The sequence below is a fragment of the Eutrigla gurnardus genome, assembly GCF_963514095.1.
Source record: "Eutrigla gurnardus genome assembly, chromosome: 23".
Classification (NCBI taxonomy): Eukaryota; Metazoa; Chordata; class Actinopteri; order Perciformes; family Triglidae; genus Eutrigla; species Eutrigla gurnardus.
Window position 1 is genome coordinate 260425 of NC_139934.1, and position 22319 is coordinate 282743.

Sequence of the window (22319 nt, forward strand, 5' to 3'; positions counted from 1 at the left end):
TGTGAGCTACTATCTAGACCTCTGGGGGACCACAGACAGTCTCTGGTTCCTCCACATAGTCTGGTCTCTTGACTAATGTGGTCTACTATCTAGACCTCTGGGGGACCACAGACAGTCTCTGGTTCCTTCACATAGTCTGGTCTGGTCTGGTCTCTGGACTAATGTGAGCTACTATCTAGACCTCTGGGGGACCACAGACAGTCTCTGGTTCCTCCACATAGTCTGGTCTGGTCTCTGGACTAATGTGAGCTACTATCTAGACCTCTGGGGGACCACAGACAGTCTCTGGTTCCTCCACATAGTCTGGTCTGGTCTCTGGACTAATGTGAGCTACTATCTAGACCTCTGGGGGACCACAGACAGTCTCTGGTTCCTCCACATAGTCTGGTCTGGTCTCTGGACTAATGTGAGCTACTATCTAGACCTCTGGGGGACCACAGACAGTCTCTGGTTCCTCCACATAGTCTGGTCTGGTCTCTGGACTAATGTGAGCTACTATCTAGACCTCTGGGGGACCACAGACAGTCTCTGGTTCCTCCACATAGTCTGGTCTGGTCTCTGGACTAATGTGAGCTACTATCTAGACCTCTGGGGGACCACAGACAGTCTCTGGTTCCTCCACATAGTCTGGTCTGGTCTCTGGACTAATGTGAGCTACTATCTAGACCTCTGGGGGACCACAGACAGTCTCTGGTTCCTCCACATAGTCTGGTCTGGTCTCTGGACTGATATGGGCTACTATCTAGACCTCTGGGGGACCACAGACAGTCTCTGGCTCCTCCACATAGTCTGGTCTGGTCTCTGGACTAATGTGAGCTACTATCTAGACCTCTGGGGGACCACAGACAGTCTCTGGTTCCTCCACATAGTCTGGTCTGGTCTCTGGACTAATGTGGTCTACTATCTCGACCTCTAGGGGACCACAGACAGTCTCTGGTTCCTCCACATAGTCTGGTCTGGTCTCTGGACTCATGTGAGCTACTATCTAGACCTCTGGGGGACCACAGACAGTCTCTGGTTCCTCCACATAGTCTGGTCTGGTCTCTGGACTCATGTGAGCTACTATCTAGACCTCTGGGGGACCACAGACAGTCTCTGGCTCCTTCACATAGTCTGGTCTGGTCTCTGGACTAATGTGAGCTACTATCTAGACCTCTGGGGGACCACAGACAGTCTCTGGTTCCTCCACATAGTCTGGTCTGGTCTCTGGACTAATGTGAGCTACTATCTAGACCTCTGGGGGACCACAGACAGTCTCTGGCTCCTCCACATAGTCTGGTCTGGTCTCTGGACTAATATGGGCTACTATCTAGACCTCTGGGGGACCACAGACAGTCTCTGGCTCCTCCACATAGTCTGGTCTGGTCTCTGGACTAATGTGAGCTACTATATAGACCTATGGGGGACCACAGACAGTCTCTGGTTCCTCCACATAGTCTGGTCTGGTCTCTGGACTAATATGGGCTACTATCTAGACCTCTGGGGGACCACAGACAGTCTCTGGCTCCTCCACATAGTCTGGTCTGGTCTCTGGACTAATGTGAGCTACTATCTAGACCTCTGGGGGACCACAGACAGTCTCTGGTTCCTCCACATAGTCTGGTCTGGTCTCTGGACTAATGTGAGCTACTATCTAGACCTCTGGGGGACCACAGACAGTCTCTGGTTCCTCCACATAGTCTGGTCTGGTCTCTGGACTAATGTGAGCTACTATCTAGACCTCTGGGGGACCACAGACAGTCTCTGGTTCCTCCACATAGTCTGGTCTGGTCTCTGGACTAATGTGAGCTACTATCTAGACCTCTGGGGGACCACAGACAGTCTCTGGTTCCTCCACATAGTCTGGTCTGGTCTCTGGACTAATATGGGCTACTATCTAGACCTCTGGGGGACCACAGACAGTCTCTGGCTCCTCCACATAGTCTGGTCTGGTCTCTGGACTAATGTGAGCTACTATCTAGACCTCTGGGGGACCACAGACAGTCTCTGGTTCCTCCACATAGTCTGGTCTGGTCTCTGGACTAATGTGAGCTACTATCTAGACCTCTGGGGGACCACAGACAGTCTCTGGTTCCTCCACATAGTCTGGTCTGGTCTCTGGACTAATGTGAGCTACTATCTAGACCTCTGGGGGACCACAGACAGTCTCTGGTTCCTCCACATAGTCTGGTCTGGTCTCTGGACTAATATGGGCTACTATCTAGACCTCTGGGGGACCACAGACAGTCTCTGGCTCCTCCACATAGTCTGGTCTGGTCTCTGGACTAATGTGAGCTACTATCTAGACCTCTGGGGGACCACAGACAGTCTCTGGTTCCTCCACATAGTCTGGTCTGGTCTCTGGACTAATGTGGTCTACTATCTCGACCTCTAGGGGACCACAGACAGTCTCTGGTTCCTCCACATAGTCTGGTCTGGTCTCTGGACTCATGTGAGCTACTATCTAGACCTCTGGGGGACCACAGACAGTCTCTGGTTCCTCCACATAGTCTGGTCTGGTCTCTGGACTAATGTGAGCTACTATCTAGACCTCTGGGGGACCACAGACAGTCTCTGGCTCCTTCACATAGTCTGGTCTGGTCTCTGGACTAATGTGAGCTACTATCTAGACCTCTGGGGGACCACAGACAGTCTCTGGTTCCTCCACATAGTCTGGTCTGGTCTCTGGACTAATGTGAGCTACTATCTAGACCTCTGGGGGACCACAGACAGTCTCTGGCTCCTCCACATAGTCTGGTCTGGTCTCTGGACTAATATGGGCTACTATCTAGACCTCTGGGGGACCACAGACAGTCTCTGGCTCCTCCACATAGTCTGGTCTGGTCTCTGGACTAATGTGAGCTACTATATAGACCTATGGGGGACCACAGACAGTCTCTGGTTCCTCCACATAGTCTGGTCTGGTCTCTGGACTAATATGGGCTACTATCTAGACCTCTGGGGGACCACAGACAGTCTCTGGCTCCTCCACATAGTCTGGTCTGGTCTCTGGACTAATGTGAGCTACTATCTAGACCTCTGGGGGACCACAGACAGTCTCTGGTTCCTCCACATAGTCTGGTCTGGTCTCTGGACTAATGTGAGCTACTATCTAGACCTCTGGGGGACCACAGACAGTCTCTGGTTCCTCCACATAGTCTGGTCTGGTCTCTGGACTAATGTGAGCTACTATCTAGACCTCTGGGGGACCACAGACAGTCTCTGGTTCCTCCACATAGTCTGGTCTGGTCTCTGGACTAATGTGAGCTACTATCTAGACCTCTGGGGGACCACAGACAGTCTCTGGCTCCTTCACATAGTCTGGTCTGGTCTCTGGACTAATGTGAGCTACTATCTAGACCTCTGGGGGACCACAGACAGTCTCTGGTTCCTCCACATAGTCTGGTCTGGTCTCTGGACTAATGTGAGCTACTATCTAGACCTCTGGGGGACCACAGACAGTCTCTGGCTCCTCCACATAGTCTGGTCTGGTCTCTGGACTAATATGGGCTACTATCTAGACCTCTGGGGGACCACAGACAGTCTCTGGCTCCTCCACATAGTCTGGTCTGGTCTCTGGACTAATGTGAGCTACTATATAGACCTATGGGGGACCACAGACAGTCTCTGGTTCCTCCACATAGTCTGGTCTGGTCTCTGGACTAATATGGGCTACTATCTAGACCTCTGGGGGACCACAGACAGTCTCTGGCTCCTCCACATAGTCTGGTCTGGTCTCTGGACTAATGTGAGCTACTATCTAGACCTCTGGGGGACCACAGACAGTCTCTGGTTCCTCCACATAGTCTGGTCTGGTCTCTGGACTAATGTGAGCTACTATCTAGACCTCTGGGGGACCACAGACAGTCTCTGGTTCCTCCACATAGTCTGGTCTGGTCTCTGGACTAATGTGAGCTACTATCTAGACCTCTGGGGGACCACAGACAGTCTCTGGTTCCTCCACATAGTCTGGTCTGGTCTCTGGACTAATATGGGCTACTATCTAGACCTCTGGGGGACCACAGACAGTCTCTGGCTCCTCCACATAGTCTGGTCTGGTCTCTGGACTAATGTGAGCTACTATCTAGACCTCTGGGGGACCACAGACAGTCTCTGGTTCCTCCACATAGTCTGGTCTGGTCTCTGGACTAATGTGGTCTACTATCTCGACCTCTAGGGGACCACAGACAGTCTCTGGTTCCTCCACATAGTCTGGTCTGGTCCCTGGCTCATGTGAGCTACTATCTAGACCTCTGGGGGACCACAGACAGTCTCTGGTTCCTCCACATAGTCTGGTCTTTTGACTAATGTGGTCTACTATCTAGACCTCTGGGGGACCACAGACAGTCTCTGGTTCCTCCACATAGTCTGGTCTGGTCTCTGGACTAATGTGGTCTACTATCTAGACCTCTAGGGGACCACAGACAGTCTCTGGTTCCTCAACATAGTCTGGTCTGGTCTGGTCTCTGGACTAATGTGAGCTACTATCTAGACCTCTATGGGACCACAGACAGTCTCTGGTTCCTCCACATAGTCTGGTCTGGTCTGGTCTCTGGACTAATGTGAGCTACTATCTAGACCTCTGGGGGACCACAGACAGTCTCTGGTTCCTCCACATAGTCTGGTCTGGTCTCTGGACTAATGTGGTCTACTATCTCGACCTCTAGGGGACCACAGACAGTCTCTGGTTCCTCCACATAGTCTGGTCTGGTCTCTGGACTCATGTGAGCTACTATCTAGACCTCTGGGGGACCACAGACAGTCTCTGGTTCCTCCACATAGTCTGGTCTCTTGACTAATGTGGTCTACTATCTAGACCTCTGGGGGACCACAGACAGTCTCTGGTTCCTTCACATAGTCTGGTCTGGTCTGGTCTCTGGACTAATGTGAGCTACTATCTAGACCTCTGGGGGACCACAGACAGTCTCTGGTTCCTCCACATAGTCTGGTCTGGTCTCTGGACTCATGTGAGCTACTATCTAGACCTCTGGGGGACCACAGACAGTCTCTGGTTCCTCCACATAGTCTGGTCTCTTGACTAATGTGGTCTACTATCTAGACCTCTGGGGGACCACAGACAGTCTCTGGTTCCTCCACATAGTCTGGTCTGGTCTCTGGACTAATGTGGTCTACTATCTAGACCTCTAGGGGACCACAGACAGTCTCTGGTTCCTCAACATAGTCTGGTCTGGTCTGGTCTCTGGACTAATGTGAGCTACTATCTAGACCTCTATGGGACCACAGACAGTCTCTGGTTCCTCCACATAGTCTGGTCTGGTCTCTGGACTAATGTGAGCTACTATCTAGACCTCTGGGGGACCACAGACAGTCTCTGGTTCCTCCACATAGTCTGGTCTGGTCTCTGGACTAATGTGGTCTACTATCTCGACCTCTAGGGGACCACAGACAGTCTCTGGTTCCTCCACATAGTCTGGTCTGGTCTCTGGACTCATGTGAGCTACTATCTAGACCTCTGGGGGGACCACAGACAGTCTCTGGTTCCTCCACATAGTCTGGTCTCTTGACTAATGTGGTCTACTATCTAGACCTCTGGGGGACCACAGACAGTCTCTGGTTCCTTCACATAGTCTGGTCTGGTCTGGTCTCTGGACTAATGTGAGCTACTATCTAGACCTCTGGGGGACCACAGACAGTCTCTGGTTCCTCCACATAGTCTGGTCTGGTCTCTGGACTAATGTGAGCTACTATCTAGACCTCTGGGGGACCACAGACAGTCTCTGGTTCCTCCACATAGTCTGGTCTGGTCTCTGGACTAATGTGAGCTACTATCTAGACCTCTGGGGGACCACAGACAGTCTCTGGTTCCTCCACATAGTCTGGTCTGGTCTCTGGACTAATATGGGCTACTATCTAGACCTCTGGGGGACCACAGACAGTCTCTGGCTCCTCCACATAGTCTGGTCTGGTCTCTGGACTAATGTGAGCTACTATCTAGACCTCTGGGGGACCACAGACAGTCTCTGGTTCCTCCACATAGTCTGGTCTGGTCTCTGGACTAATGTGGTCTACTATCTCGACCTCTAGGGGACCACAGACAGTCTCTGGTTCCTCCACATAGTCTGGTCTGGTCTCTGGACTCATGTGAGCTACTATCTAGACCTCTGGGGGACCACAGACAGTCTCTGGTTCCTCCACATAGTCTGGTCTGGTCTCTGGACTAATGTGAGCTACTATCTAGACCTCTGGGGGACCACAGACAGTCTCTGGCTCCTTCACATAGTCTGGTCTGGTCTCTGGACTAATGTGAGCTACTATCTAGACCTCTGGGGGACCACAGACAGTCTCTGGTTCCTCCACATAGTCTGGTCTGGTCTCTGGACTAATGTGAGCTACTATCTAGACCTCTGGGGGACCACAGACAGTCTCTGGCTCCTCCACATAGTCTGGTCTGGTCTCTGGACTAATATGGACTACTATCTAGACCTCTGGGGGACCACAGACAGTCTCTGGCTCCTCCACATAGTCTGGTCTGGTCTCTGGACTAATGTGAGCTACTATATAGACCTATGGGGGACCACAGACAGTCTCTGGTTCCTCCACATAGTCTGGTCTGGTCTCTGGACTAATATGGGCTACTATCTAGACCTCTGGGGGACCACAGACAGTCTCTGGCTCCTCCACATAGTCTGGTCTGGTCTCTGGACTAATGTGAGCTACTATCTAGACCTCTGGGGGACCACAGACAGTCTCTGGTTCCTCCACATAGTCTGGTCTGGTCTCTGGACTAATGTGAGCTACTATCTAGACCTCTGGGGGACCACAGACAGTCTCTGGTTCCTCCACATAGTCTGGTCTGGTCTCTGGACTAATGTGAGCTACTATCTAGACCTCTGGGGGACCACAGACAGTCTCTGGTTCCTCCACATAGTCTGGTCTGGTCTCTGGACTAATGTGAGCTACTATCTAGACCTCTGGGGGACCACAGACAGTCTCTGGCTCCTTCACATAGTCTGGTCTGGTCTCTGGACTAATGTGAGCTACTATCTAGACCTCTGGGGGACCACAGACAGTCTCTGGTTCCTCCACATAGTCTGGTCTGGTCTCTGGACTAATGTGAGCTACTATCTAGACCTCTGGGGGACCACAGACAGTCTCTGGCTCCTCCACATAGTCTGGTCTGGTCTCTGGACTAATATGGGCTACTATCTAGACCTCTGGGGGACCACAGACAGTCTCTGGCTCCTCCACATAGTCTGGTCTGGTCTCTGGACTAATGTGAGCTACTATATAGACCTATGGGGGACCACAGACAGTCTCTGGTTCCTCCACATAGTCTGGTCTGGTCTCTGGACTAATATGGGCTACTATCTAGACCTCTGGGGGACCACAGACAGTCTCTGGCTCCTCCACATAGTCTGGTCTGGTCTCTGGACTAATGTGAGCTACTATCTAGACCTCTGGGGGACCACAGACAGTCTCTGGTTCCTCCACATAGTCTGGTCTGGTCTCTGGACTAATGTGAGCTACTATCTAGACCTCTGGGGGACCACAGACAGTCTCTGGTTCCTCCACATAGTCTGGTCTGGTCTCTGGACTAATGTGAGCTACTATCTAGACCTCTGGGGGACCACAGACAGTCTCTGGTTCCTCCACATAGTCTGGTCTCTTGACTAATGTGGTCTACTATCTAGACCTCTGGGGGACCACAGACAGTCTCTGGTTCCTTCACATAGTCTGGTCTGGTCTGGTCTCTGGACTAATGTGAGCTACTATCTAGACCTCTGGGGGACCACAGACAGTCTCTGGTTCCTCCACATAGTCTGGTCTGGTCTCTGGACTAATGTGAGCTACTATCTAGACCTCTGGGGGACCACAGACAGTCTCTGGTTCCTCCACATAGTCTGGTCTGGTCTCTGGACTAATGTGAGCTACTATCTAGACCTCTGGGGGACCACAGACAGTCTCTGGTTCCTCCACATAGTCTGGTCTGGTCTCTGGACTAATGTGAGCTACTATCTAGACCTCTGGGGGACCACAGACAGTCTCTGGTTCCTCCACATAGTCTGGTCTGGTCTCTGGACTAATGTGAGCTACTATCTAGACCTCTGGGGGACCACAGACAGTCTCTGGTTCCTCCACATAGTCTGGTCTGGTCTCTGGACTAATGTGAGCTACTATCTAGACCTCTGGGGGACCACAGACAGTCTCTGGTTCCTCCACATAGTCTGGTCTGGTCTCTGGACTAATGTGAGCTACTATCTAGACCTCTGGGGGACCACAGACAGTCTCTGGTTCCTCCACATAGTCTGGTCTGGTCTCTGGACTGATATGGGCTACTATCTAGACCTCTGGGGGACCACAGACAGTCTCTGGCTCCTCCACATAGTCTGGTCTGGTCTCTGGACTAATGTGAGCTACTATCTAGACCTCTGGGGGACCACAGACAGTCTCTGGTTCCTCCACATAGTCTGGTCTGGTCTCTGGACTAATGTGGTCTACTATCTCGACCTCTAGGGGACCACAGACAGTCTCTGGTTCCTCCACATAGTCTGGTCTGGTCTCTGGACTCATGTGAGCTACTATCTAGACCTCTGGGGGACCACAGACAGTCTCTGGTTCCTCCACATAGTCTGGTCTGGTCTCTGGACTCATGTGAGCTACTATCTAGACCTCTGGGGGACCACAGACAGTCTCTGGCTCCTTCACATAGTCTGGTCTGGTCTCTGGACTAATGTGAGCTACTATCTAGACCTCTGGGGGACCACAGACAGTCTCTGGTTCCTCCACATAGTCTGGTCTGGTCTCTGGACTAATGTGAGCTACTATCTAGACCTCTGGGGGACCACAGACAGTCTCTGGCTCCTCCACATAGTCTGGTCTGGTCTCTGGACTAATATGGGCTACTATCTAGACCTCTGGGGGACCACAGACAGTCTCTGGCTCCTCCACATAGTCTGGTCTGGTCTCTGGACTAATGTGAGCTACTATATAGACCTATGGGGGACCACAGACAGTCTCTGGTTCCTCCACATAGTCTGGTCTGGTCTCTGGACTAATATGGGCTACTATCTAGACCTCTGGGGGACCACAGACAGTCTCTGGCTCCTCCACATAGTCTGGTCTGGTCTCTGGACTAATGTGAGCTACTATCTAGACCTCTGGGGGACCACAGACAGTCTCTGGTTCCTCCACATAGTCTGGTCTGGTCTCTGGACTAATGTGAGCTACTATCTAGACCTCTGGGGGACCACAGACAGTCTCTGGTTCCTCCACATAGTCTGGTCTGGTCTCTGGACTAATGTGAGCTACTATCTAGACCTCTGGGGGACCACAGACAGTCTCTGGTTCCTCCACATAGTCTGGTCTGGTCTCTGGACTAATGTGAGCTACTATCTAGACCTCTGGGGGACCACAGACAGTCTCTGGTTCCTCCACATAGTCTGGTCTGGTCTCTGGACTAATATGGGCTACTATCTAGACCTCTGGGGGACCACAGACAGTCTCTGGCTCCTCCACATAGTCTGGTCTGGTCTCTGGACTAATGTGAGCTACTATCTAGACCTCTGGGGGACCACAGACAGTCTCTGGTTCCTCCACATAGTCTGGTCTGGTCTCTGGACTAATGTGAGCTACTATCTAGACCTCTGGGGGACCACAGACAGTCTCTGGTTCCTCCACATAGTCTGGTCTGGTCTCTGGACTAATGTGAGCTACTATCTAGACCTCTGGGGGACCACAGACAGTCTCTGGTTCCTCCACATAGTCTGGTCTGGTCTCTGGACTAATATGGGCTACTATCTAGACCTCTGGGGGACCACAGACAGTCTCTGGCTCCTCCACATAGTCTGGTCTGGTCTCTGGACTAATGTGAGCTACTATCTAGACCTCTGGGGGACCACAGACAGTCTCTGGTTCCTCCACATAGTCTGGTCTGGTCTCTGGACTAATGTGGTCTACTATCTCGACCTCTAGGGGACCACAGACAGTCTCTGGTTCCTCCACATAGTCTGGTCTGGTCTCTGGACTCATGTGAGCTACTATCTAGACCTCTGGGGGACCACAGACAGTCTCTGGTTCCTCCACATAGTCTGGTCTGGTCTCTGGACTAATGTGAGCTACTATCTAGACCTCTGGGGGACCACAGACAGTCTCTGGCTCCTTCACATAGTCTGGTCTGGTCTCTGGACTAATGTGAGCTACTATCTAGACCTCTGGGGGACCACAGACAGTCTCTGGTTCCTCCACATAGTCTGGTCTGGTCTCTGGACTAATGTGAGCTACTATCTAGACCTCTGGGGGACCACAGACAGTCTCTGGCTCCTCCACATAGTCTGGTCTGGTCTCTGGACTAATATGGGCTACTATCTAGACCTCTGGGGGACCACAGACAGTCTCTGGCTCCTCCACATAGTCTGGTCTGGTCTCTGGACTAATGTGAGCTACTATATAGACCTATGGGGGACCACAGACAGTCTCTGGTTCCTCCACATAGTCTGGTCTGGTCTCTGGACTAATATGGGCTACTATCTAGACCTCTGGGGGACCACAGACAGTCTCTGGCTCCTCCACATAGTCTGGTCTGGTCTCTGGACTAATGTGAGCTACTATCTAGACCTCTGGGGGACCACAGACAGTCTCTGGTTCCTCCACATAGTCTGGTCTGGTCTCTGGACTAATGTGAGCTACTATCTAGACCTCTGGGGGACCACAGACAGTCTCTGGTTCCTCCACATAGTCTGGTCTGGTCTCTGGACTAATGTGAGCTACTATCTAGACCTCTGGGGGACCACAGACAGTCTCTGGTTCCTCCACATAGTCTGGTCTGGTCTCTGGACTAATGTGAGCTACTATCTAGACCTCTGGGGGACCACAGACAGTCTCTGGCTCCTTCACATAGTCTGGTCTGGTCTCTGGACTAATGTGAGCTACTATCTAGACCTCTGGGGGACCACAGACAGTCTCTGGTTCCTCCACATAGTCTGGTCTGGTCTCTGGACTAATGTGAGCTACTATCTAGACCTCTGGGGGACCACAGACAGTCTCTGGCTCCTCCACATAGTCTGGTCTGGTCTCTGGACTAATATGGGCTACTATCTAGACCTCTGGGGGACCACAGACAGTCTCTGGCTCCTCCACATAGTCTGGTCTGGTCTCTGGACTAATGTGAGCTACTATATAGACCTATGGGGGACCACAGACAGTCTCTGGTTCCTCCACATAGTCTGGTCTGGTCTCTGGACTAATATGGGCTACTATCTAGACCTCTGGGGGACCACAGACAGTCTCTGGCTCCTCCACATAGTCTGGTCTGGTCTCTGGACTAATGTGAGCTACTATCTAGACCTCTGGGGGACCACAGACAGTCTCTGGTTCCTCCACATAGTCTGGTCTGGTCTCTGGACTAATGTGAGCTACTATCTAGACCTCTGGGGGACCACAGACAGTCTCTGGTTCCTCCACATAGTCTGGTCTGGTCTCTGGACTAATGTGAGCTACTATCTAGACCTCTGGGGGACCACAGACAGTCTCTGGTTCCTCCACATAGTCTGGTCTGGTCTCTGGACTAATATGGGCTACTATCTAGACCTCTGGGGGACCACAGACAGTCTCTGGCTCCTCCACATAGTCTGGTCTGGTCTCTGGACTAATGTGAGCTACTATCTAGACCTCTGGGGGACCACAGACAGTCTCTGGTTCCTCCACATAGTCTGGTCTGGTCTCTGGACTAATGTGGTCTACTATCTCGACCTCTAGGGGACCACAGACAGTCTCTGGTTCCTCCACATAGTCTGGTCTGGTCTCTGGACTCATGTGAGCTACTATCTAGACCTCTGGGGGACCACAGACAGTCTCTGGTTCCTCCACATAGTCTGGTCTTTTGACTAATGTGGTCTACTATCTAGACCTCTGGGGGACCACAGACAGTCTCTGGTTCCTCCACATAGTCTGGTCTGGTCTCTGGACTAATGTGGTCTACTATCTAGACCTCTAGGGGACCACAGACAGTCTCTGGTTCCTCAACATAGTCTGGTCTGGTCTGGTCTCTGGACTAATGTGAGCTACTATCTAGACCTCTATGGGACCACAGACAGTCTCTGGTTCCTCCACATAGTCTGGTCTGGTCTGGTCTCTGGACTAATGTGAGCTACTATCTAGACCTCTGGGGGACCACAGACAGTCTCTGGTTCCTCCACATAGTCTGGTCTGGTCTCTGGACTAATGTGGTCTACTATCTCGACCTCTAGGGGACCACAGACAGTCTCTGGTTCCTCCACATAGTCTGGTCTGGTCTCTGGACTCATGTGAGCTACTATCTAGACCTCTGGGGGACCACAGACAGTCTCTGGTTCCTCCACATAGTCTGGTCTCTTGACTAATGTGGTCTACTATCTAGACCTCTGGGGGACCACAGACAGTCTCTGGTTCCTTCACATAGTCTGGTCTGGTCTGGTCTCTGGACTAATGTGAGCTACTATCTAGACCTCTGGGGGACCACAGACAGTCTCTGGTTCCTCCACATAGTCTGGTCTGGTCTCTGGACTCATGTGAGCTACTATCTAGACCTCTGGGGGACCACAGACAGTCTCTGGTTCCTCCACATAGTCTGGTCTCTTGACTAATGTGGTCTACTATCTAGACCTCTGGGGGACCACAGACAGTCTCTGGTTCCTCCACATAGTCTGGTCTGGTCTCTGGACTAATGTGGTCTACTATCTAGACCTCTAGGGGACCACAGACAGTCTCTGGTTCCTCAACATAGTCTGGTCTGGTCTGGTCTCTGGACTAATGTGAGCTACTATCTAGACCTCTATGGGACCACAGACAGTCTCTGGTTCCTCCACATAGTCTGGTCTGGTCTCTGGACTAATGTGAGCTACTATCTAGACCTCTGGGGGACCACAGACAGTCTCTGGTTCCTCCACATAGTCTGGTCTGGTCTCTGGACTAATGTGGTCTACTATCTCGACCTCTAGGGGACCACAGACAGTCTCTGGTTCCTCCACATAGTCTGGTCTGGTCTCTGGACTCATGTGAGCTACTATCTAGACCTCTGGGGGACCACAGACAGTCTCTGGTTCCTCCACATAGTCTGGTCTCTTGACTAATGTGGTCTACTATCTAGACCTCTGGGGGACCACAGACAGTCTCTGGTTCCTTCACATAGTCTGGTCTGGTCTGGTCTCTGGACTAATGTGAGCTACTATCTAGACCTCTGGGGGACCACAGACAGTCTCTGGTTCCTCCACATAGTCTGGTCTGGTCTCTGGACTAATGTGAGCTACTATCTAGACCTCTGGGGGACCACAGACAGTCTCTGGTTCCTCCACATAGTCTGGTCTGGTCTCTGGACTAATGTGAGCTACTATCTAGACCTCTGGGGGACCACAGACAGTCTCTGGTTCCTCCACATAGTCTGGTCTGGTCTCTGGACTAATATGGGCTACTATCTAGACCTCTGGGGGACCACAGACAGTCTCTGGCTCCTCCACATAGTCTGGTCTGGTCTCTGGACTAATGTGAGCTACTATCTAGACCTCTGGGGGACCACAGACAGTCTCTGGTTCCTCCACATAGTCTGGTCTGGTCTCTGGACTAATGTGGTCTACTATCTCGACCTCTAGGGGACCACAGACAGTCTCTGGTTCCTCCACATAGTCTGGTCTGGTCTCTGGACTCATGTGAGCTACTATCTAGACCTCTGGGGGACCACAGACAGTCTCTGGTTCCTCCACATAGTCTGGTCTGGTCTCTGGACTAATGTGAGCTACTATCTAGACCTCTGGGGGACCACAGACAGTCTCTGGCTCCTCCACATAGTCTGGTCTGGTCTCTGGACTAATGTGAGCTACTATCTAGACCTCTGGGGGACCACAGACAGTCTCTGGCTCCTCCACATAGTCTGGTCTGGTCTCTGGACTAATATGGACTACTATCTAGACCTCTGGGGGACCACAGACAGTCTCTGGCTCCTCCACATAGTCTGGTCTGGTCTCTGGACTAATGTGAGCTACTATATAGACCTATGGGGGACCACAGACAGTCTCTGGTTCCTCCACATAGTCTGGTCTGGTCTCTGGACTAATATGGGCTACTATCTAGACCTCTGGGGGACCACAGACAGTCTCTGGCTCCTCCACATAGTCTGGTCTGGTCTCTGGACTAATGTGAGCTACTATCTAGACCTCTGGGGGACCACAGACAGTCTCTGGTTCCTCCACATAGTCTGGTCTGGTCTCTGGACTAATGTGAGCTACTATCTAGACCTCTGGGGGACCACAGACAGTCTCTGGTTCCTCCACATAGTCTGGTCTGGTCTCTGGACTAATGTGAGCTACTATCTAGACCTCTGGGGGACCACAGACAGTCTCTGGTTCCTCCACATAGTCTGGTCTGGTCTCTGGACTAATGTGAGCTACTATCTAGACCTCTGGGGGACCACAGACAGTCTCTGGCTCCTTCACATAGTCTGGTCTGGTCTCTGGACTAATGTGAGCTACTATCTAGACCTCTGGGGGACCACAGACAGTCTCTGGTTCCTCCACATAGTCTGGTCTGGTCTCTGGACTAATGTGAGCTACTATCTAGACCTCTGGGGGACCACAGACAGTCTCTGGCTCCTCCACATAGTCTGGTCTGGTCTCTGGACTAATATGGGCTACTATCTAGACCTCTGGGGGACCACAGACAGTCTCTGGCTCCTCCACATAGTCTGGTCTGGTCTCTGGACTAATGTGAGCTACTATATAGACCTATGGGGGACCACAGACAGTCTCTGGTTCCTCCACATAGTCTGGTCTGGTCTCTGGACTAATATGGGCTACTATCTAGACCTCTGGGGGACCACAGACAGTCTCTGGCTCCTCCACATAGTCTGGTCTGGTCTCTGGACTAATGTGAGCTACTATCTAGACCTCTGGGGGACCACAGACAGTCTCTGGTTCCTCCACATAGTCTGGTCTGGTCTCTGGACTAATGTGAGCTACTATCTAGACCTCTGGGGGACCACAGACAGTCTCTGGTTCCTCCACATAGTCTGGTCTGGTCTCTGGACTAATGTGAGCTACTATCTAGACCTCTGGGGGACCACAGACAGTCTCTGGTTCCTCCACATAGTCTGGTCTGGTCTCTGGACTAATATGGGCTACTATCTAGACCTCTGGGGGACCACAGACAGTCTCTGGCTCCTCCACATAGTCTGGTCTGGTCTCTGGACTAATGTGAGCTACTATCTAGACCTCTGGGGGACCACAGACAGTCTCTGGTTCCTCCACATAGTCTGGTCTGGTCTCTGGACTAATGTGAGCTACTATATAGACCTATGGGGGACCACAGACAGTCTCTGGTTCCTCCACATAGTCTGGTCTGGTCTCTGGACTAATGTGAGCTACTATCTAGACCTCTGGGGGACCACAGACAGTCTCTGGTTCCTTCACATAGTCTGGTCTGGTCTCTGGACTAATGTGAGCTACTATCTAGACCTCTGGGGGACCACAGACAGTCTCTGGTTCCTCCACATAGTCTGGTCTGGTCTCTGGACTAATGTGAGCTACTATCTAGACCTCTGGGGGACCACAGACAGTCTCTGGCTCCTCCACATAGTCTGGTCTGGTCTCTGGACTAATATGGGCTACTATCTAGACCTCTGGGGGACCACAGACAGTCTCTGGCTCCTCCACATAGTCTGGTCTGGTCTCTGGACTAATGTGAGCTACTATATAGACCTATGGGGGACCACAGACAGTCTCTGGTTCCTCCACATAGTCTGGTCTGGTCTCTGGACTAATATGGGCTACTATCTAGACCTCTGGGGGACCACAGACAGTCTCTGGCTCCTCCACATAGTCTGGTCTGGTCTCTGGACTAATGTGAGCTACTATCTAGACCTCTGGGGGACCACAGACAGTCTCTGGTTCCTCCACATAGTCTGGTCTGGTCTCTGGACTAATGTGAGCTACTATCTAGACCTCTGGGGGACCACAGACAGTCTCTGGTTCCTCCACATAGTCTGGTCTGGTCTCTGGACTAATGTGAGCTACTATCTAGACCTCTGGGGGACCACAGACAGTCTCTGGTTCCTCCACATAGTCTGGTCTGGTCTCTGGACTAATATGGGCTACTATCTAGACCTCTGGGGGACCACAGACAGTCTCTGGCTCCTCCACATAGTCTGGTCTGGTCTCTGGACTAATGTGAGCTACTATCTAGACCTCTGGGGGACCACAGACAGTCTCTGGTTCCTCCACATAGTCTGGTCTGGTCTCTGGACTAATGTGAGCTACTATATAGACCTATGGGGGACCACAGACAGTCTCTGGTTCCTCCACATAGTCTGGTCTGGTCTCTGGACTAATGTGAGCTACTATCTAGACCTCTGGGGGACCACAGACAGTCTCTGGTTCCTTCACATAGTCTGGTCTGGTCTCTGGACTAATGTGAGCTACTATCTAGACCTCTGGGGGACCACAGACAGTCTCTGGTTCCTCCACATAGTCTGGTCTCTGGACTAATGTGAGCTACTATCTAGACCTCTGGGGGACCACAGACAGTCTCTGGTTCCTCCACATAGTCTGGTCTGGTCTCTGGACTAATGTGAGCTACTATCTAGACCTCTAGGGGACCACAGACCCAGCAGACAACATCTGGGTCCTCCATTTAGGATTCAGGGACGTCAGGACGACAGGAGGACCATCTCAACGCTGAGACGCTTTAGAGACACAGAGTCTCAGGAACTTCTCTCTTCACTTCAAATATTTAAACTCACACAAACACCACAACAACGGGAATGTTGGGTATTCGCCTCCGTTGCCGTCCGGCAGGAATTGGCGTCCGTTTGCGTCTCTGCGTTGACTTTGTGTGTAATTGAAGGTGAAAATGTGGCGTTTGGTGTGAACACAACACGACATCTTTACAGCCACGAAGAAACAAACGCTACGTCCTGATTAGAATCGGATTTCAGTCATGAACACGTTCAAATCTGGAGCAGCTGAGTTACTGAAGACATACTCACACTTCCTCACACCAGGTCTCAGTCTCTGCTGTCCCCCATGGTCCACCCTGCAGGAAGACATGCAAACACCAGTAAACATGAAGCCCAGCTCCTCAGTCAGAGACTGTTGTCCATCTGTCCTCACCTGAGAGTCCAGTCTGATGTCTGTCCATCTGTCCTCACCTGAGAGTGTCCAGTCTGATGTCTGTCCATCTGTCCTCACCTGAGAGTCCAGTCTGATGTCTGTCCATCTGTCCTCACCTGAGATCCAGTCTGATGTCTGTCCATCTGTCCTCACCTGAGTGTCCAGTCTGATGTCTGTCCATCTGTCTTCACCTGAGAGTCCAGTCTGATGTCTGTCCATCTGTCTTCACCTGAGAGTCCAGTCTGATGTCTGTCCATCTGTCCTCACCTGAGTGTCCAGTCTGATGTCTGTCCATCTGTCTTCACCTGAGAGTCCCGTCTGATGTCTGTCCACCTGTCCTCACCTGAGAGAGTCCAGTCTCCAGTGTGGACCCTCCAGTCCAGCAGACAGCAGCTTGACTCCTGAGTCTCCTGGATGATTGTAGCTCAGGTCCAGCTGTCTCAGATAGGAGGGGTTGGAGTCCAGAGCTGAGGCCAGAGAAGAACAGCCGTCCTCTGTGATGAGACAACCTGACAGACTGAAGACACACACACTTCTGTCACTTCTGGGGACTTTACATAGACTTATGTCCATTTGTCCACTTTTTAAAATGAGAAGAAGTGATATTTGTCTTTTGTTGTGTTGATGTTGTTCTGGGTGGGATAAGCGTGGCTGAGTGATGGACAGAGATGGACAGAGGAGGACGTTAAAAGAAAGACAAGAGACGAGCTGAAATGATTGAGAGAGAAATTGAAGCGTTAGAACTCAACTCAACTTTATTTATATAGCACTTTAAAACAACCGTAGTTGAAAACAGAGTGCTGTACAGAGACATAAAATAATGAAAACACTCAAATAAATAAAACAGACAGTAAAACAGGTGTTTCATTGTTTTTAAAAGCAATTAGAAACAATAAAACACTAAATCAAAGCAGGGCCATAAACACACTCAAACAGGAGTAAAGTCTCATGTGGAGTTGAAAGCCAGGGAGTAAAAATGGGTTTTAAGACTGGTTTTAAAAATGGACAGTGAGGAGGCTTGTCTAATGTGCAATGGTAGCTCGTTCCAGAGTTTTGGGGCAGCAGTGGAGAAAGCTCTGTCCCCTCTGAGCTTCCTTTTGGACCTCGGTACCTCCAGGAGCAGCAGGTCAGCTGACCTGAGGCACCGAGCAGGAGGGTAGGGTTGAAGGAGCTCAGAGAGGTAAGGGGGGGCGAGACCATTTAAAGACTTAAAAACAAATAAAAGAATCTTAAAATGGACTCTAAAATGCACAGGCAGCCAGTGGAGGGAGGCCAGGACTGGAGTTATGTGCTCCCTCTTACGCGCTCCAGTTAGGAGGCGAGCGGCTGCATTTTGCACCAGCTGGAGACGTGCGAGGGAGGACTGGCTGGCTCCACAATAAAGTGCATTACAGTAATCCAGCCCAGATGTTATGAAGGCCTGGATTACTGTCTCAAAGTGCTTTTGTGCAACGAAAGGCTTCACCTTTGCCAGCTGCCTGATCTGAAAGAAGCTGGACTTCAATACTGAACTAATTTGCCGATCCAATTTAAAATCACTGTCCATTTTAAAACCCAAGCTTGTGACTGTTGGCTTTCCATAGTCTGTCAAAGGGCCCAAGTCAATGGGCGAGGGTTCACGAGAGCTGCTGGGGCCAAACACCATCACTTCTGTTTTATTTTGGTTCAAATTTAAACAGTTCAAGACCATCCAGGCTTTGATGTCTTCGAGACATGACAGAAGTGGTGTGAGGGAGAAACCATTTGTTAGAAAGAGAAGAACAACAGTAGAAACAGTCTATGTGGTCTGTCTTCAGACCTGGTGGGCCAACAAAGATCTGGTATTGATTTTAAACCATCGAGCAAAGAAAAAAGGCTGGAATTCAATAACATTTCAACAATGTTTATAGTTTTCATGTTGAACTGGAGGAATTATGAATAACAAGGACTCTGATAATAACAGTAAAATACAAAACACAGCTTTGAAAATGTGCTTCTTAAGAGTCTCAGAACATATGAGGCATTCAGGTGTTCAACTGGCAGTTGGAAGAAAAGAGTCTGTCTTGATTCAAAGCTCTGTTCTCACTGTCAGCGTTCCTCTTTGAGAGCAGCCGTGTGAACTTATCTATCGACTCTAGATCTCACCGACCTGACTGACGTTTATCACCTCCACTCTCTGATCCATCTGTCAGCTGTCAGTGAGTCTCCTCAGTTGTCACCATAGAAACGTCACTCACAGAAACTCCAGTTTGCACAGATTTGATTAAGTTCAGAGTTAACGTTTCACCCCGTTGCATTACTGGGTAATTTAGTGTTTGTGAGTAGCAACCAGTGAGATGATTTAGCCTCCAACCATCTGAACCAGTGTAGTGATGCTAACGCTGCAGCAGTAAAATGGAAACGCTCCGTCATCATTTCATAATTCTCAATGATCTATCAGTTATCTGGGTCCAGATAGGACGGGGTCTGGGTCTGGATCTGGGCCAAGCTCCACCTCTTAGTGACCCTTGCTATAGAGCCTTTTACAGTCATTGTCATCATAAATGTGTGTGCACATGTTGGTGTTAAAATGGCGTTTTGTCTCCGCCGTGCAGACGAGTTAGAAGCTTTAAACTTTGAATTAAAACTGTCAGCAGCATCAAAATGTCTGCTTGGTTCATGTTCAGTTGTCAGAGTTATTATTCCAATCAGGCATCAACCTCTGGTTCAGAAAAGTGAAGTCAAGCCTGAAGGTCCTTAAAGCTGCATTCCCAGTCCAGAGTGAACTTCTGTGTTAACACTGTTTTCCCGATGCCAGCCACTCCCTTTGTCATCACTGTTCTGATTGGTTCATCCCTTCCAGGTGAGCCTTTAAAGATGTCTTCTTGTCTGATGGTTGTTTCTGGTCCGTCCAATCAGGCATCAACCTCTGGTTCAGAGAAGTGAAGTCAAGCCTGAAGGTCCTTAAAGCTGCATTCTCTCTGCTGGCCACTAGGGGGTGTTTTCATGAATAATATGTCTTCATTACATCTGCATAGCTTTGAGTCTGCATGTGGGTCCTCCCTGCTGCTTCAGCCACCGTGACAAGAATATTAGTTCATTTCATATAAACTCAATAAACTCAACTGTATAGAAAGTGGTTCAAACTGGCTCCACCTTGACAGCAGAGACAGTCTGGTGTTGGAGTTCAGGCTCACATGTTCATGGAGTGACGTTCACAAACGTAGACTGACGTTTGCAACAGCATTTATAAACACCAGGTGGATTTATAAAACTATTAAAACATGGAACGGCAGGGAAAAGAGAAACAAGAGGTTTGGTTTTGACAAAAGTTTGGTTTTGTTCTTTTGCTGGCAAGTCGTTAGCAGCAGAAACAGTATTTCATCAGCCATGTTAACAGATTAGTAGCAAACGTGTCTTTTTAGGAATACGTGAATATAAATAACTGAATATTTGGTGCATGTAAACGCATCATTGAAAGCTTCATAGGTAAACTTCTCAAAGTAGTTGAATCTGACCTGAGAGTTTCCAGTCGACAGTGTGGACTCTCCAGGCCAGCAGACAGCAGCTTCACTCCTGAATCCTGCAGGTCGTTGGTACTCAGGTCCAGGTCTCTTAGACTGGAGGACTGGGAGCTGAGAACTGAGGACAGACCTTCACAGCTTCTCTCTGAGAGGTTACAGCCACTGAGTCTGAAGAGGAATCAGAAATTAGTGATGAAACAATTACAAACAACTGTTCATCCCCTCAGGTTCTAACTGACATTATTATCCTAATGAAGTTAAATGATGTTTAACATGTTTGTTCATCAGGTTATTGTTGCAGCTGGGTGGCGTATTAGGCTCCATGGTGAGGTTAACGTCACACTGTGCCATCTGTTTATTTCTGTCTGAGTCTTCTTTCAAGACTCTCACTGACTCCGTTTCACCAATCAAACGCAGCCAGGCAGTCACATGACGGCACACAAACTCTCCACGCCCGGTTATAGATAGAACTCTTTTAACGTGTTTTAATTCTAAATCCTTGTCATTCAGAGACAAATGTGCAGAAATATGCAAGTGTATGTGCAATCATTTATGGAGGAGTCACAATATACCGCCCACTTTTTGAAATCCCCCGACTTTTACCGTCTAAAGTCAGTGAATCTGTCGATCCTATTTAAGTTTCACTTTCAGTTGTGAATCAGTTCCTTTCTGAATGTTTCTGATGTGAGATTCTGTTTGTAGCTGCTCATCACGCAGATTCTTGTGGGTCGAGTCATTCTTATGTCGACAAAACTCAGAGAAAAGTTAGAATAAATGTCTTCAACATGACTATCCATCACTGTGTGTGTGCGTGTGTGTGTGTGTGTGTATCTGTGTGTGTGTGTGTGTGTGTGTATCTGTGTGTGTGTGTGTGTGTGTGTGTGTGTGGTATGAAGGTAAATCGATGTCAAGACACTTAGAAAGACGCGCAGCAGCGTGTGTGTGAACGCATGGTTACTTTGTTATGCGTGCGTGCGTGCGTTGTCGTGCGTGCGTTGTATGTCACGCATAACAAGAAGCTGCGTACATATGAAGCAGCGTGCGCACGTCTGTCTGTCACTGTTTGATAAATGTTGTTACGCGTTCACACGCACATGCGGTCGCAGATTCTGATGCTGCGCGGCCGGAAGTTGATCTGCTGTGCGCACCTACTCCGCGTAACTTGAACGCGTAATGTAGTTGGCCTTTCTATTTCAGTCAACCAGGGGAGGCAACTACATTACACGTTCAAGTTACGCGGAGTAGGTGCGCACAGCAGATCAACTTCCGGCCGCGCAGCATCAGAATCTGCGACCGCACGTGCGTGTGAACGCGTAACAACATTTGTCAAACAGTGACAGACAGACGTGCGCACGCTGCTTCATATGTACGCAGCTTCTTGTTACGCGTGACAGAGTCTGCGCACGTCGTTTCCGCGTACATGTGAGCGCCTGACAAAAATGTTCAATTATCTTCATGCGAGCGTTAATGCGTGCGTTCGCTAAAAAACGCATGAATGTTACGCGTAGTTACTCCGCGTAATGTGATCACAGGCGTGCAGCAGCCATCACGCGTGAACGTGCGCGTGAACGCGTGACCATTATAAGTCAATGAGGAAACTACATTACACGTCAGGCGCTGTGTGCGGCACAGGCGTCAAAGCACGCGGGTGTGACGCGTTCAGTTGATAGTTGCGCAAGTAATATGAAACGATTCTGACGCCATAGTGTGTGTGTGTGTGTGTGTGTGTGTGTGTGTGTGTGTGTGTGTGTGTCGGTGAAACAGA

At 50.2% G+C, this 22319-nt stretch overlaps 1 protein-coding gene across 1 annotated transcript in view; it reads right to left on the reverse strand.

Moving 5' to 3' along the window:
- Positions 1-16659: 16659 nt before the first annotated feature.
- The window catches only part of LOC311009400 (NLR family CARD domain-containing protein 3-like), a 30566-nt gene continuing 24906 nt past the window's right edge, over positions 16660-22319 (reverse strand). Inside the window, exons 12-14 of the mRNA XM_084003540.1 lie at positions 20549-20722; positions 17416-17589; positions 16660-16995 (exon numbers count right to left, since the gene is read on the reverse strand). Of these exons, the coding sequence (XP_083859666.1) occupies positions 16881-16995; positions 17416-17589; positions 20549-20722 (463 nt within the window). The 3' untranslated portion in view covers positions 16660-16880. The remainder of the gene's footprint in view (positions 16996-17415; positions 17590-20548; positions 20723-22319) is intronic.